The sequence below is a fragment of the Talpa europaea genome (genome assembly GCF_964194135.1).
Source record: "Talpa europaea genome assembly, chromosome: 4".
In the NCBI taxonomy this organism is placed as follows: domain Eukaryota; kingdom Metazoa; phylum Chordata; class Mammalia; order Eulipotyphla; family Talpidae; genus Talpa; species Talpa europaea.
The window spans coordinates 105,715,234-105,729,155 of NC_140070.1; the positions used below are offsets into that span (position 1 = coordinate 105,715,234).

The 13,922-nt window shown below is 37.2% G+C and overlaps 2 protein-coding genes across 4 annotated transcripts in view; both read right to left on the minus strand.

Annotated features, from left to right (window-relative positions):
* Positions 1–7,817, minus strand: part of LMLN (leishmanolysin like peptidase) — a gene marked incomplete at both ends in the record, with an annotated part of 50,695 nt that extends 42,878 nt beyond the window's left edge. The window contains 5 exons of one of the 2 annotated variants that reach the window (XM_084232049.1): positions 713–830; positions 1,607–1,689; positions 2,589–2,619; positions 3,856–3,953; positions 7,602–7,817. In XM_084232049.1, the coding sequence (XP_084088175.1) occupies positions 713–830; positions 1,607–1,689; positions 2,589–2,619; positions 3,856–3,953; positions 7,602–7,817 (546 nt within the window). The remainder of the gene's footprint in view (positions 1–712; positions 831–1,606; positions 1,690–2,588; positions 2,620–3,855; positions 3,954–7,601) is intronic. The other variant, XM_084232050.1, reaches the window with a different exon arrangement.
* A 2,957-nt stretch (positions 7,818–10,774) lies between these two features.
* RPL35A (ribosomal protein L35a) lies at positions 10,775–13,493 on the minus strand. 2 transcript variants are annotated; one of them, XM_084231717.1, is made up of 4 exons: positions 13,469–13,493; positions 13,113–13,265; positions 11,710–11,854; positions 10,775–10,837 (listed from the first exon to the last, which is right to left on the minus strand). In XM_084231717.1, exons 1-4 carry the CDS (start codon positions 13,477–13,479, stop codon positions 10,814–10,816), a joined length of 333 nt encoding a protein of 110 aa, XP_084087843.1. In that variant the 5' UTR covers positions 13,480–13,493; the 3' UTR covers positions 10,775–10,813. The 2 variants fall into 2 exon arrangements, with proteins under 2 accessions (XP_084087843.1, XP_084087842.1); XM_084231716.1 differs by having other exon boundaries at positions 13,113–13,490.
* Positions 13,494–13,922: the final 429 nt, after the last annotated feature.

Sequence of the window (13,922 nt, forward strand, 5' to 3'; positions counted from 1 at the left end):
GAAAACCATCAACATTTTGTTGTGTCTAGAATTATAACTATACATATACCTCTAGATTGTTTCATAACTTGTATTTCATGTTTTTAAACTTTACTGAAATCTGAATAATTTATTACAATTTTTAAATAAAATGGGCTAACTACACATACCAATTTGCTATTTTTTTTTTCATTTAAGAGTTAAAATATCTTTTCAAGTCAGTGTATGGAGATCTACTTTAATAGTTGCATACTATTACAATATATGGTTACACCATAATTTAATTAATATGACTATAAGTATTTTTATAGTTTTGCAATGAATCTCCTTGAACATATATCATACAGTTGTAAGTATTCTTATGGAATACATTTCCAGGTAGGATAGAAGCATACAGACATTTTTTATTTTAACAGATAATGTCAAACTGTCAGCCAAAATAATTGATGTTGTTTTTCTAAAAGATGTTTGACAGATAAAGTTCTAAGCTGAAATGATTCAGCAACCCCAGAGATAAGTTGAAAAAAGGGGTATGGGGGTAAAGAAAAAATATCATTAAATTCTCTTGAAAACCAATGAAAGAATGAAGTCAGCACACCTCTGATTATTTTTGGTAGAAGAGAAGTTTTTGAACTTAAGTCTGTAAAAGTTTCTTGGTGACACATAGATTTGAAAGCTAGCCTAAGTTTATGCTAAAGAGCAAAAAACATTGGTTAAGAGCAGGATGAATTACCTGGAGGTGCTCCTCAGGAACTATAACAGGGCCACATTTCGTATGCTCTGCACATTCTCCAGTACAGTATCTATGGGGGTCATTTTCCCTCCGGAGGTATTGGTTTGTTGCACATTGTCTTCATTTGTACATCAAAGTTTAATTACAAAAATAAGTAAGTAACAAGAAAGAAAAATTCACAGCAGTTAAAAAAACTGTAAAAAACCTAGTAGTTCTATATTATTAGCTCATTAATACTGGTTACCATTTCAGTTAGATAAGTGAACTAAAAAAGAATTTTGGCTCTATGTGAAATCTTCCTGATCTGGGATTTCAAACACCCAAATACTTCATAAAATCAATACTGTCAACACAGGAAGGAGGGAGGAAGGGGCTGTGGGAAATAGGAGACAACTACACTCTAAGAAAAGATCGAGTGGGCTACCTCATGATAGGAAAATCAGACAAAGAATGATTACCCAGGAAATGCTTTCTAATTTTTTTATAAAGATTTATTTTATTTATTTATGCATATAAGAACTGGGGTGTAGGCCAGAGGTGTGGGAGGTAAGAGGATTCACCAGAGACAGAGTGAGGCACAGAACAGGCAGATTCACTGAAATACACTGCTGAGGGGAGCAGCTGGTGAGACAGGAGAATTCTGCTGCACCATGTGGGTTAGCTCCCTGGCCAGGGATCGAACTCGTGCTGCAGTGGCTGGCTATAGCTTGATAGCACTGAGACTTAACCCCTGCACCACCAGGGAGGCCTTGTTTCTAATTATTTTTAAATATTTGCAGTATATATAAGTATATTAAATATCCTAGTATAAAATTCAAAATTTGCCATATTGGTAGGCTGGAGGGTAGAATACTAAATAACTAAAGAAAATGATATATGTTTAATGTGACATACCTGCTAAGTAAGATAGTTCCTGCAGGTCTACGAACCTGAAAAGTCTTCTCTAAATAAGAAATAGCTTGTGGGAAAAGTTTGTTCTAAACAAAAGTTTAAGAAAAACAAACCCAGTTAGAATTATAGTTAAGGGGTAAATTACATTTTAAACAAATAAGCATAAATTGTTAGTGACTGAGAGATAAAAAGGAAAAGTCTCAAAATTCTGGAATATAGGTACTACTTAGTAAAGGTTACATGGCAAGGGATAGGGGAGAGAGTAAGTATAGACAAAAGGAATTTTCCTTGCTTTCTAGTTGAGTTTGGAGAAAGACCACTAGGTAGAAACTTTCTTCCCTACCTCCATTTAAATAGAATATTAGAAAACCTAAATCTCAGTTACTAATCTAAATTACTTCAAATCTGAGACTGATTTTAGATGATTCCAACATTAAGGAGTATATGTTAATTTTTTAAAGGAGTATATGTTAAGAAAATCTTATAAGATTTATAAGATGTACTTATAAGATGTACTTTAACCTTAGAAACTTCTTAGAAACTTCTATAATCCATAATGAATTGATTTAATTTGAGTATAAAACTCTGCACCATTAAAAAAAACTGATAGGTTGGTACCTCTATAAACAACTTTGGCATATCACACTATTAGGTCAATTAATCTTCAGGAAAACAAACATTTCCTCCAAGAGAATGGTGTTCTCAGTGTATTTCAAAAATCATCAATTTAACCCTATCCTCAGCATGTCCTGCTCTCCTAAAACTTAGAAGTGAAAAAATGAGAGGATTGTACTAACAAAGTTTTGGCAAGTGCCTCACAAAAACACCTTTGGAAAAAATGACAAACATATATACTACCTACATCTTTGACTCAGTCATCTGCAAAATAGTCATGTGTATATTTTCTTTACTGAAGTACAATTTACATACAATAAAATGCACACATTTTAATATACAATTGAAGCCATTAGTATTTATTACATACCTTTACAAGGTATCTTTTCTCAGGAAGCAACCTGAAAATGACACAATACATAAGAATTGCCATGCTAGAGCAGAGCACCACTTATTTATTCACAATGCATCTGGCTGGGGCCCCAAGAAATGTCATGTGGAAGCATTATCAATGCCCTTAAATCTCAATTTACCTCAATGAGCATTTGAGCGTGTACTCTGTGCAAAAGCACAATGCTAGGCATGATCCCATGTTATCCATTCATTTGGAAAGTTAAACATGGGGGAAGACATCAACCACTCCTAACATCACTACATAAACCACTACGGAGTCGTAATATATGTTCTCTGGATGCTTCTTATACTAAATAAAAAATCAATATATCTTCTCTCTGGTTAATAATTTTGTAAGTGTTCTTCTTTTGCATGTTAATAATTCCTTCTATTTTTCCTCCCAAGTATTTAGTGAGGAGGTTTCTTCCAGGTCTGCTACTGTCCACACACAAGTAGATCCACATTTATCCTGTTTAAACTATCAAATGCATAGATTTTTTTAAAATAAATTTTATTTTTATATTCCCCATACAATTGCAACCCCCTTATTTTGACCCCAATCCCTCCCCTCCCCATCCCCCATAGAGTGTTTCTGGTTCATAGTTGTTTGTTGATTTTGATTTTTACTTTCTTATAGTTATTCTTTTTCCTGGTCCTAAGGAACTATTTAAGTTTTCTAGATTCCTGCTATGAGTGAGACCATCCGGTATTTTTTTTTTTTTCTTTCTTTCTGGCTTATTTCGCTGAGCATAATCCCTTCCAGCGCCATCCATGTTGCTGCAAATTGCATGTGTTTATCTTTTTTGAATGCTGAGTAATATTCCATGGTGTATATGTACCACATCTTCTTGATCCAGTCATCTATTTTTGGGCTTTTGGGTTGTTTCCAAAGCTTAGTTATTGTAAACAGTCCAATGCATAGATTTTAATCATATCCTATGGTCTTTATTTTTCCAAACTTAAAAGCATTTTTTAATTTAATTCCATTTTGAAAGTGCATTAGCACCTGTGGAACTTGGGCAAAAGATGAAAATATCCTTTACCCCCATATTTTTAAATCAAAGTAAGACTGCAATATAATATTACATAAACTTCAGGTGAAATTATCTTTTTTTTCCCAGTAATTGTAATTTATTACAATACTAGAGGCACCTATAGCAAATCTACAATATAGCAAGATTCAGGAAAAGATCTTTAATACTTAAACTCTTAACGAAAAAGATGAAAAATAAAGGTGTACTTACTCTTCTATACTTTTATCATAGACAGTCTTGATTCTTAAATGTTCATCAACATCTCTCTTTACAACATGGTTTGCCTTAAGATGGACCTTATTTATGACCTAAAAAAGAAATAGATTTGAAATTTTTTAAAATGTTGCACAGATTAGTTAATTGAAGCCCCAATTTAAAATTAATAAACCAGGGCCTCCCCGGTGGCGCAGCGGTTGAGCGCTGGGTTGCGAAGCTGCCCGCGGCCTCTGCGGCGCCGGTTCAATCCCCGGCTGCTCCCCGGCCACCGGAGGAGGGTCCCGCATGGTGCGCAGACCTCTCCTGCCGCCCGCTGCTCCCCTCAGCAGTGTACTTCCATCCTTCTGCCTGCTCTGCTCCCCGCTCTGGCTCTGGTGAATTCTCTCACCCTCCCGCGCTTCTGACTGTACCCAGTGCATGTATAGACAGAACAAACAAACAAATAAATAAATAAATAACATGCCTCTATAAAAAAAAATAAAAAATAAAAAAAAATAAAATTAATAAACCAAATTTCAAATAAAATATCCAGAAAAAATAAATGAGAGATATTCCATATTTATGGATAAGAAGACTCAACATTGTCAAGAAGTGAGTTCTTCCCAACAGTATCTATAGATTCAACATATCTCAGCAAGTTATATTGGAAATATTAACAAACTGACTCTAAAGTTTATTTATTTATATATATTTTTAAGATTTATTTATGCAAGACTCTAAAGTTAATACTGAAAGGCAAAAGACCCAGAAAAACCAATACAACACAGAATAAGATCAAAGTTGGAGGAATGATGCCACCTGAATTCAAGATTTACCACAAAGCTACAGTAATCAAGAGAGTATATTACTGGCAAAAGAAGAGACAAATGTATCAGAGGAACAGAATAGAGGGTCCAGAAATAAACCCACGAAAAAAAAGTCAAATTATCTTCGACAGAAAAACAAAGGAATTACATTGGAGCTAATAGTTTTTTCAAGAAATGGCACTGGAACAACAGGATATCTACACAGAAAAAAAAATTGAATATAGAGACACACCTTACATCCTTCCCAAAAACAAACTCAAAATGGCTTATACACCTAAATGTAAAGTGAAAAACTATAAAATGCTTATATCATAGGATGACCTTGGATATGGTGGAAACTACCTAGATATAACACTACATTTGTCTCTTCTTATTCAAAATATACAAAGACTAATTGCAATAGGGCAGGATGTAAATGCAGTTAAAACTATATTGTTGGAAAGTTCCTACATTTAATATGAATGTAAACTTTTACTATGTGTCATAAATACACGTTACATATAATAACCACAGCAAACAGTCAAAAATACATTGCATTTTATTGTAGGTTAAGTATATCTCAATTTAAAAAATAAAGCAAAGAGGGGCCTCCCTGGTAGTGCAGGAGGTTAAAGTCTCAGTGATATCAAGCTATCACCAGCCACTGCAGCCTGAGTTGGATGCCCTGCCAGGGAGCTAACCCACATGGCAGACCTCTCCTGTCTCACCCACTGCTCTCCTCAGCAGAGTATTTGAGCGGATCTGCCTATTCTGTTCCCTACTCTGTCTCTGGTGAATCCTCTGGCCTATACTCCAGTTCTTGTATGCAAAAATAAATACAATAAAGCTTAAAAAAAATTTTTTTAAAGCAACAATAACAATTGGAAGTGTGGGAAATGGAGAGAAGTATATATATGAAACAAAAATGACAGAATATTATAAAGTGTTGAAGCTGGATGATAGATCCATGGGAGTTAATCATACTATTCTGGTGTTGGCTTTCTTGTCATTTACATAATATTAAGTAAAAACAAAACTTAGAGGTTATAGTAGAGAACAAGTCAAAATGTCTTGTAGTTCCTTGTAGTTCTTCACCACCACCAAAAAACGTTACTGTCATTTCCTGCTAGCAATGAACAGAGGTGCAATTACTTGAACTGATACAATAAACAGTTCCTGCTTATATCTGCGTCCAGCTTGAAGAGAATGGTTAGGAGGGCTTGTTCTTACATACTCTGTAATGAATTAGAAAAACTAACTAGGAATGAGAACTCTCAAAAATAACTAAGTAGCGTGCTTTAACTATCTGAGGCAGTATCACTACTCAGTTTCCTCAACCAAGAGACAAAAACAGGAATAGTGGTAGAAAAAAGAAAAAAAAAAGAAAGAAAAAACATAAAAACAATAGGAATAGTGGGTAGAAGGTTCAGGAAGAGTTTTCAGCTCCATTGAGCTGGAAAAAAGCAAAAGAACTGTCTCTCAAGATAATTTCCGTATTCATGGAGGTGTTCAAGTATAACAAATTGTAGATTTGTAAACCTGCAACGACCACCAGAAGAAAAGTTATTAAGTTTCTTTTAGCATTGAAATATTGAGGTTCTTTGAAATGCTTTCTTTTGTTTTAATCCAAATTAAAAGAGAGAAATGCAGGACTATGTGGAAATGTTTTTCAAAGGAGGGGGGAGTCGAGGGGGGGTGGAAGAATTGGGGACATGTCACTTAAAGGAATAAACTTGCAACCAGTAAATAAATAAATCCAGCATAGTGATGATAAACAATAATGATAATGATAAACAATAATGTACTCTAAACATCAATGCTGCTGAGACCAAATAAATAAATATATTCAGCCAACATGCAGTGTCATGATACAAGCCGCAATACAGCTATAAACCCAAACTTATTCTTTTCGTCCACATGGAACAGTATCAAGAACTTTTTTGGAAATTACCATAAAAATGAGTGGTCTTAGATTTCTGGAATGAACTGAGAATTTCTAAACTGATCTTTCTTGATAACAAAGTAATAAGATAAATCATAAACCCAATCACAATCTGCACCCCTCCACCAAGTACCGTGTCTCCTTTGCTCGAAGAATACTTATTATTGTGGGACTCCTCTACGCTATGCACTGCGGAGAAATCAAAGATTTCTCCATAAGATACAGACCTTATTCCAAGGAACCTTACAATTTAAGAACAAAGGCAAGACATGCTTGAAAAAAAATCCATCGCCACATAGCAATACCTGGTTAAGTGCCATAAGACAGGACAGAGAAGACATAGTGAGAAATGAAAAGAGCATTCTGCTGGGATTTTCAGCAGGCTGCCTTGAGATTAGTGAATTTAGACTAAAAGAATTCAGACAGAGAGAAAAATAGAGTGGGTAAGAGGCAGGTACTTCCAGGGCTAGTGAACAAGGTACCGCAAGCAATGGGATGAAGTCACTTTAAAATTAACCTGACTTGTGTCTCCAGAGACTCCCTGAAAGCCTTTATCTGGGTCTATTCATTCCCAAACCTTTAAATCAGCTATTCCCAAAGTGTGGTCCTGGAAAAAGCAGCAGCATCAACCACATGGGAATTTGAATTGCAAATTCTGGAAATCCACCAGACCTAATTAAAGACTCTGAAAGTGGAGTGTGGCAGCAATCTGTATTTTAACAAGTCCCGCCTGCTGATTCTGATGTTAAGTTTGAAAACCACTGCTCTTGAATTACCTGCTAAGCACAACCCTCCGCACAAGAAAGTGATGATGTTCTTAGTGCCTAACTCAGTCACTTTGCTGGGAGCCAGAAGAGAGTTGATAGCAGATCACAGTCCTGAAAGAGTTCAGTCTCTGGTTCAATTTCGCTTTTTGCTGCAGATAGCCTTATTTTAATCACTACTATCTATGCCATTCCCATCCATAATACTTTACCCCGGTAAGGCCCGCCACAGCCCCTCCGTCGCCCTACCTCAGTGTCAGAGGGGACGTGGTGCCGGCAAGGAGAACTGTCCAAGGAGACAGGAACAGACGTGGAGCTTGCGCGGAGTCCGCCCAACAGAAGTAAAACCCCTCGGACCCACAAAGAACCGCTCCACAGCCACGGGCTTGGGCTTAGGCCTGACCCAGAGCAACCCGTGCCTCCAGCCCACTCGGCCGCCATCTTCGGGCCGAGCGTCGTTACCATGGAGTACGTGACGCTTCGGCGCGGGGCGCCAGCCCCGCCCCTCACCGGAGGAAAGAAGCCTCTCAATTGGCTAGCGTCACCCGCGGAGAATTGCGTCACGTCCATCTCGTTTCTTTGCGCGCGGCTTTCGGTACCCGTTGGGCGGAACATGTGAGCCGGCCACTGGGGAGACTAGTGGTTGTTGATGGTAATGGGATGGTGGTATGCGGGCGTCTTTACTCAGGCAGTTGAGAAACAGCTGCAATGTTTTGCTATAAAAGGCTGAATAATTTTCACTTTGAAAATGACTCGTTATCAATTTTAGTCCCACTTAGCTAATTTTTAATAAAACCAACGATATACCCATTAATATTCATCCCTTAACTCTTATAAAACCAAGATTTGCAACTGCATTACCCAAGAAGAGACTGGATTTTTGCATTAAAGATACTCTACCTTTAAAACAGTTGTAAGGACTACAAGATCGAGAATTTGTACAAATCATCGTGAGGCCATGAAAAAAAATGAGAACCAGGATCTGGAAGTTACTCAACAGAAACTGAATCTTGTAAATTACTAGAAACTATGTTAATAGGAGAAAATCCTCGAAAATGTACAATTTATTGGAGTATGTACTCCACTTTACCAGTAGACTTACGTAATGTGTCTATCATCCCACTATTTGTTAGGACCCAAGTCGATTTCAAAACTTGTGCTCTTTCCACAAGAGGACTACTGTTAGGGGGTGGAGTCCACAAAGCCTGTATGGAATTAGCTTTAGGACATCCTTTTCCCCCTAACACTACCACAAAGAAAACTGCACTGTAAACAGCAGCAGCCATCTTCAAGTTCCTAGTTCTAACACTAGTCCTGCAGAGGTGAGGCTTTCAATGGACTTAGCCATGCACACTCATTTTTGTGAAATACACACCTTCAGTGCTAACTTTGGCTTGAAGTCTATCTTCAGTTGACCAAAACCTCAGTATGGGAGCCATGAAACAACACATCCTCTCATTTACAAGTGTTACATACCACCAGTGGAAAGCAGGCATTAATTTGCTTGTTCTATTCACTTGCCACTGCATTTACTCAGATTTCTCCAAGGGTTTTTTCCCTTCTTTGCTCAACACCTAACCATTTTCTTAACCACTCCCATGTGTCTTCTACCATTAATCACATTCACAATACCACATTGTACTTTTTTAAACGTGACAAGTACCGTTTTCCCTCTCCTGTGTGCCTTACCCAGTCCTGAATAACCATCTGCCTTCCCGCACAAATTCACAGCTGAGCACCCTTTTCCCTCAACCTCAACATCCCCTCCACACTCCTCCCCTGCCCCAAAAGCCATTTCCTGGTTCTGGCTTTACAAATGTAGCGAACCATCCAACAACCAAATTCAGGAGCATGGGACTCCTCACAATTAGTTGGTTTTAGAGTTCTCAGTGTTTACAGATTCTGCTCTATTTCAGTGCTCAAAAATTTCAGTTCAGACAGCAAAGCCTATGTGGTTTTCCTTTTCCTTGGTGTATACTGGTTTGCTTCTGGGGGTTCCAAAATAGTAAAGGTGGATACGCAAGAACCACTTGATTACCTGCAATAGCCTGAATTCCACAGTACACAAGATCTCTCATAATCTGGCCATTTCATTCAGTAGACACGCTTTCCAACTACTCCTGGTGTTTTATCACTGTAAGACTTCTGCTTTCAAGTCTTTTCCTTTTTCTGAAATGTCTCTCTTTGCCCCTCTTATCTGTGGCCACTTCAGTAGATAGAGTTCCCTTAAACTGGCACAATAAAGGTACTTATAATTTGTTAGCTTTTTGAGAACTCATTCTAGTAAATTAGCACTTCCTACCCTTTGACCCCAGATTGCCCAAATTCAACTTTCAAATTCCAAATAGGGAGTGTCATGAATCGCACTGGTTAAATATGGTGCAATAACCCAATGGCGCCATTTGCTTGGGGTCAAAATTTCCAACTGCTGCTAGCCCAAGGCAATACACACAAGCCCAAAGTTACAAGAGTAACTTTGAAGACCTCCACTGATCTTATAACTGCCACATACTAGTTAGTGCCCTTATTCCTTTTCTGTAACCTCTCCTCTCACATGCTAGTCCACTTTTAGCATGCTATTTGTTTCCTGGCATCTGCTTCAAGAATGCAAATTCATTTCAAAACTTTAAAAACCTCAATTTGGCAAACTCAGATTCCTGATGAAATTTTTCTGTGGAATATCAAGATGTGGTTAATAAAAGAACGTGGCTACTGCATCAATTAAGTCTATAGGGACCATACTGCAAACTGATGCCTTGGTTCAATACTGGAACACCTTCTTCCAGTCACAAATCCCAAGGATCTTTCATTTCTGCTTGCATGAACAATCTGCCCATTACCACCAATATTCTGCCAACTACCATTTTTAAGCCTTAAGTTTCCCAGCTAATCTATACTGAGCAAGTACACATTAAAAGGATTTTTAAGAGGCCTGGATCATTTTAAGCTTCTTTCACTGACTCTTAAGTTAATGAAGGTAGTTACCAGTACATGCAATAAATCACAATAACCAAGCTGAAGTAAACTTAGTTATGGAGAAGTTAGGAATCCATTTTGATGTAGAAATCTTTTCATGTTTCATGGTATATATTTATATTGACTGAAATCTGTTTTCTACCGTTGGAATACCCAGTTGTCTCCATTTGTCTGTAAGCTTTTCAAAGGCTTGGTTCAAGTGCTCCATCAATACAAACCCTTCTCCTTTCCGGTCTCCAAACAGAAGTTTATTTTCCTTCCCCTACCATGTAAGGCCTTGTATTAAGATACTGACATCCTGATCTCATTAAAATCCTTGTCTAAATCGGTGTAATCACCATTATATACAGTTGTTATCTATGCACCCTGAAAATGACAGATTACTGCTACCATTTTAAGCACACATCAGCAATATTTAGGACAGTTTTTAACACCATTTAACAAAATACAAGAACAAATGCACTTTTATTGGGCTTTCAGTATATTTAAATCCTTGAGGGGTACAGCATCTGGGTAGGGAAAAAAGAACAAATAAAAACATTAGGTGCAAGTAACATACAAATTCACAAATATAAAATACAATATGGATAAATTTCTAAATTCATCTCTGGAAGTTATTAAATGACGACTTTAATTCTGATGGGGAATTACAAAATAAGGCTAACACCACCTATTTCAACAAGATAGTGATGACAAAGAGAAGGAAAAACATTAAGAATAGTGACAGAGGAGGGTGTGTGTTTTATAGCCTTCAGTTTCTAGGTGAGCATGCCTGTTGAGGAACCAGTACTTGGGAACACTTACAAGTTCATTTAATTTTGCTCCTCGTAACAAAAATTCCCTCTGGTGAGAAATTTCAACTGCTCAGCAGGGTTCATCAGTACCCCATGGCCCCCAAAATATGGCCACATCTATGAAAAATAGATTCTAACCAAGAAAAACAGGAACTATTTGAAGACCTAGAGCCAAAGTCCTGAGATTTAGAAACATGATTATGTTTTGTTCTACAAAATAAGGCTAATAACACCTATTTTAACAAGATAGTGACAACAAAGAGAAGGAAAAATATTAAAAATTATGACTGGGAGGGTGTGAAGTTTTATCTTCTACTAATTATTTTACTGCCAAATTATTTATTAAAATACCACTCCCCACCCCCAGCCCAAGCAAAATCTGAAATCTAGAGGCAATTCATTTAAACACTTTGCCTTTATCTTCTATAATACAAAGAATGTGGTGTTACAAAATATATGTAAACAGAAGCCTAATTTTGCAGCATATTCTACTTTTGACATTTTATAATAGCCCTTCTAAGTTAAAGCCCAAATCTTTGAGCTTAGTTTGACTCAGCATGGTGCCATATTGCCAAGACTGTACTTACCACACGGATTCTGTGTCCTATGGCCTTAGCTGGAAGGTTGCTTCGGAATTTTGCGCGAACCATGCCACTGTTTCCATGGGCACGTGTCACTTTTCCCCAGATTACTCTAGTTTTATTCGGTTTGCCACCAGGAGTCACTGTGTTGCTGATTTTAAAAGGAGATAAAGAGTGTCATGAAAACTCAGGTAACCAGGCAACCTCTAGACCAGTGGCTCTTAACTCATTACCCACTTAGTTAGCTCTGAAACTAAAATCTGAGACACCATCAAATATTTGAGTTCCTACTTTATGCCAGACATTTTTGTAATCTAATTCTCTAATTTTGTAAAATATAGCTTAAAAACAATCGTTTTCAGAGAATAACCAATAAATAAATACATAGAATGTCAGCTGGTAACAACTGATATTGAAAAATGAAGCAAAGGGAGACAAGTATAATAAGGATGCTTGTATGTAGCAAGAGGGAGGAATTTGTTTGCAATTTTAAATAGTTAAATGAGACCTCTGGTAAGTTAACACTGAAATGAAACTAAGGAAGCAGTCTGTGTCTAAGGTATGTCCCTTAGCTTGCAGAAGGACAGAAAATACCAAGTGACAAACTCCTACCTGGTTTAAGATAGAAATAGAAAAAGCCTGAATACATTAGGTCTTAGAGGCTCCTTAATGACTCTGGCACTTACTGGAAGGGACTTTATATACAGTGTTCGTATAATCTTATTTTAAAAGTCACTCTGAGTTTTTAAGAAAGGGCAAACATAAAAGTCTGTCACCAGATTTTAATAGGTTAAGAATGTGCTTAGGAATCCAGGATTAAGAAGCAATGCCCTAGAGCATGTTTTAAAAATGTATTTTCGGGGCCTCCATGGTAGCATAAGGGGTTAAGACATAACCTATGAAGCTATCTGCAGCCACTGCAGCACGAGTTCAATCTCCCACCAGGGAGATACCCACACGGCACAGCAGACCTCTCCTGACATGCCCATTGCTCCCCTCAGCAGTGTATTACAGTCAGTCTGCCTTTTCTGTTCCCCACTGTCTCTGGTGAATCCTCTCAACCCCCCCCAAACCCTGGCCTGCACCTCAGTTCTTGTATGCATAAATAAGTCTTTTTTTAAAAAAAAGTATTTTCAAGGAAAAAAATGAATTATGTTATATAAGTGCTCTAATAAACCTTAGGAGGATCATAGTATATGTTGGCTCTTTCCTTGAAAACAACTTACAGTTATATTTGTCCAAGTGAAGAAGATACCCAATTATGACAGAATCCAAAAAAGTGACATCCTTCTAAAAGCTCCCATGAACTTAAAGACCCAGGGTAGCAGCCAGGGCTGTTACCAATAACTTTACCAACATTTTTAGTTCTTTTAAGTAAAAATTGAAAATGCGTAATAAAATAAACTTACTTCTTTGCTTTGTACACATAAGCACATCTCTTGCCTAGATAGAATTCTGTTTCATCTCGGGCATAAACACCTTCAATTTTAAGAAGAGCTGTATGCTCCCTCTGGTTCCGGAGACCCCGCTTGTAGCCAGCAAAAATGGCCTTGGACCATAACCTAAGACACACAAAATACATATTAATCATAAGTTATCACCTATAACAGCTCATTTAACTTAAACCACCAATATCTTATGTATCACGATCACTACCAAAAAGTTTCCTATAACAAAAATCTAATTCCTCTGCCTCCTCCACTTTTTAGGCTCTCATTTAGGTCTAAGCCAGGAAACAAAAACCCACAATATTGAAAACGCGTACCTTCCAGCCATATTTTAGAAGTCCTGTTCCCAGCAGGCCTGAAACAAACCAAAAAAGTCAGATTAAAATAACGCAAATTTCTCATCTCTTCCCTTTCATTTAAGCTTGTTAGACAAATTCTTTTTTGATCGGCATTTCAAATTAACAGTGTGGGCAAAATTATGGCATGACAGATACATAAAGCTCAATCTGGCAAGACATACAAACCTCAGAGAACCAAAAAAAAAAAGTGACAAAACACCAAAAGACCAAAAAAAAGTGACAAAACACACTGATAAATAATCCCAGAAACTAAAAAATGAAGCACTAGTAAGATTCATGCAATCATCAAGAAAAAAATACTTCTCAAAGTGGCACACTCGCAGACTTTTAAACACTGAATGCGAAAGCTGAGGAAGAGATTGTAGACCAGTAAAACTGGGTTTGAAATAGATGAAAATAGGGGGAGAAAAAC

What these genes read in the sequence shown, in the direction of transcription:
- RPL35A (XM_084231716.1), bottom strand. Translation starts at nt 13,294, where the DNA reads ATGATTAATATGTATTTTGTGTGTCTTAGGTTATGGTCCAAGGCCATT. An exon ending in TATGTGTACAAAGCAAAGAA is followed by an intron (nt 11,855 to 13,112) that starts GTAAGTTTATTT and finishes TTTTAAAATCAG; the next exon opens with CAACACAGTGACTCCTGGTG. An exon ending in TAGGACACAGAATCCGTGTG is followed by an intron (nt 10,838 to 11,709) that starts GTAAGTACAGTC and finishes TTCCCTACCCAG; the next exon opens with ATGCTGTACCCCTCAAGGAT.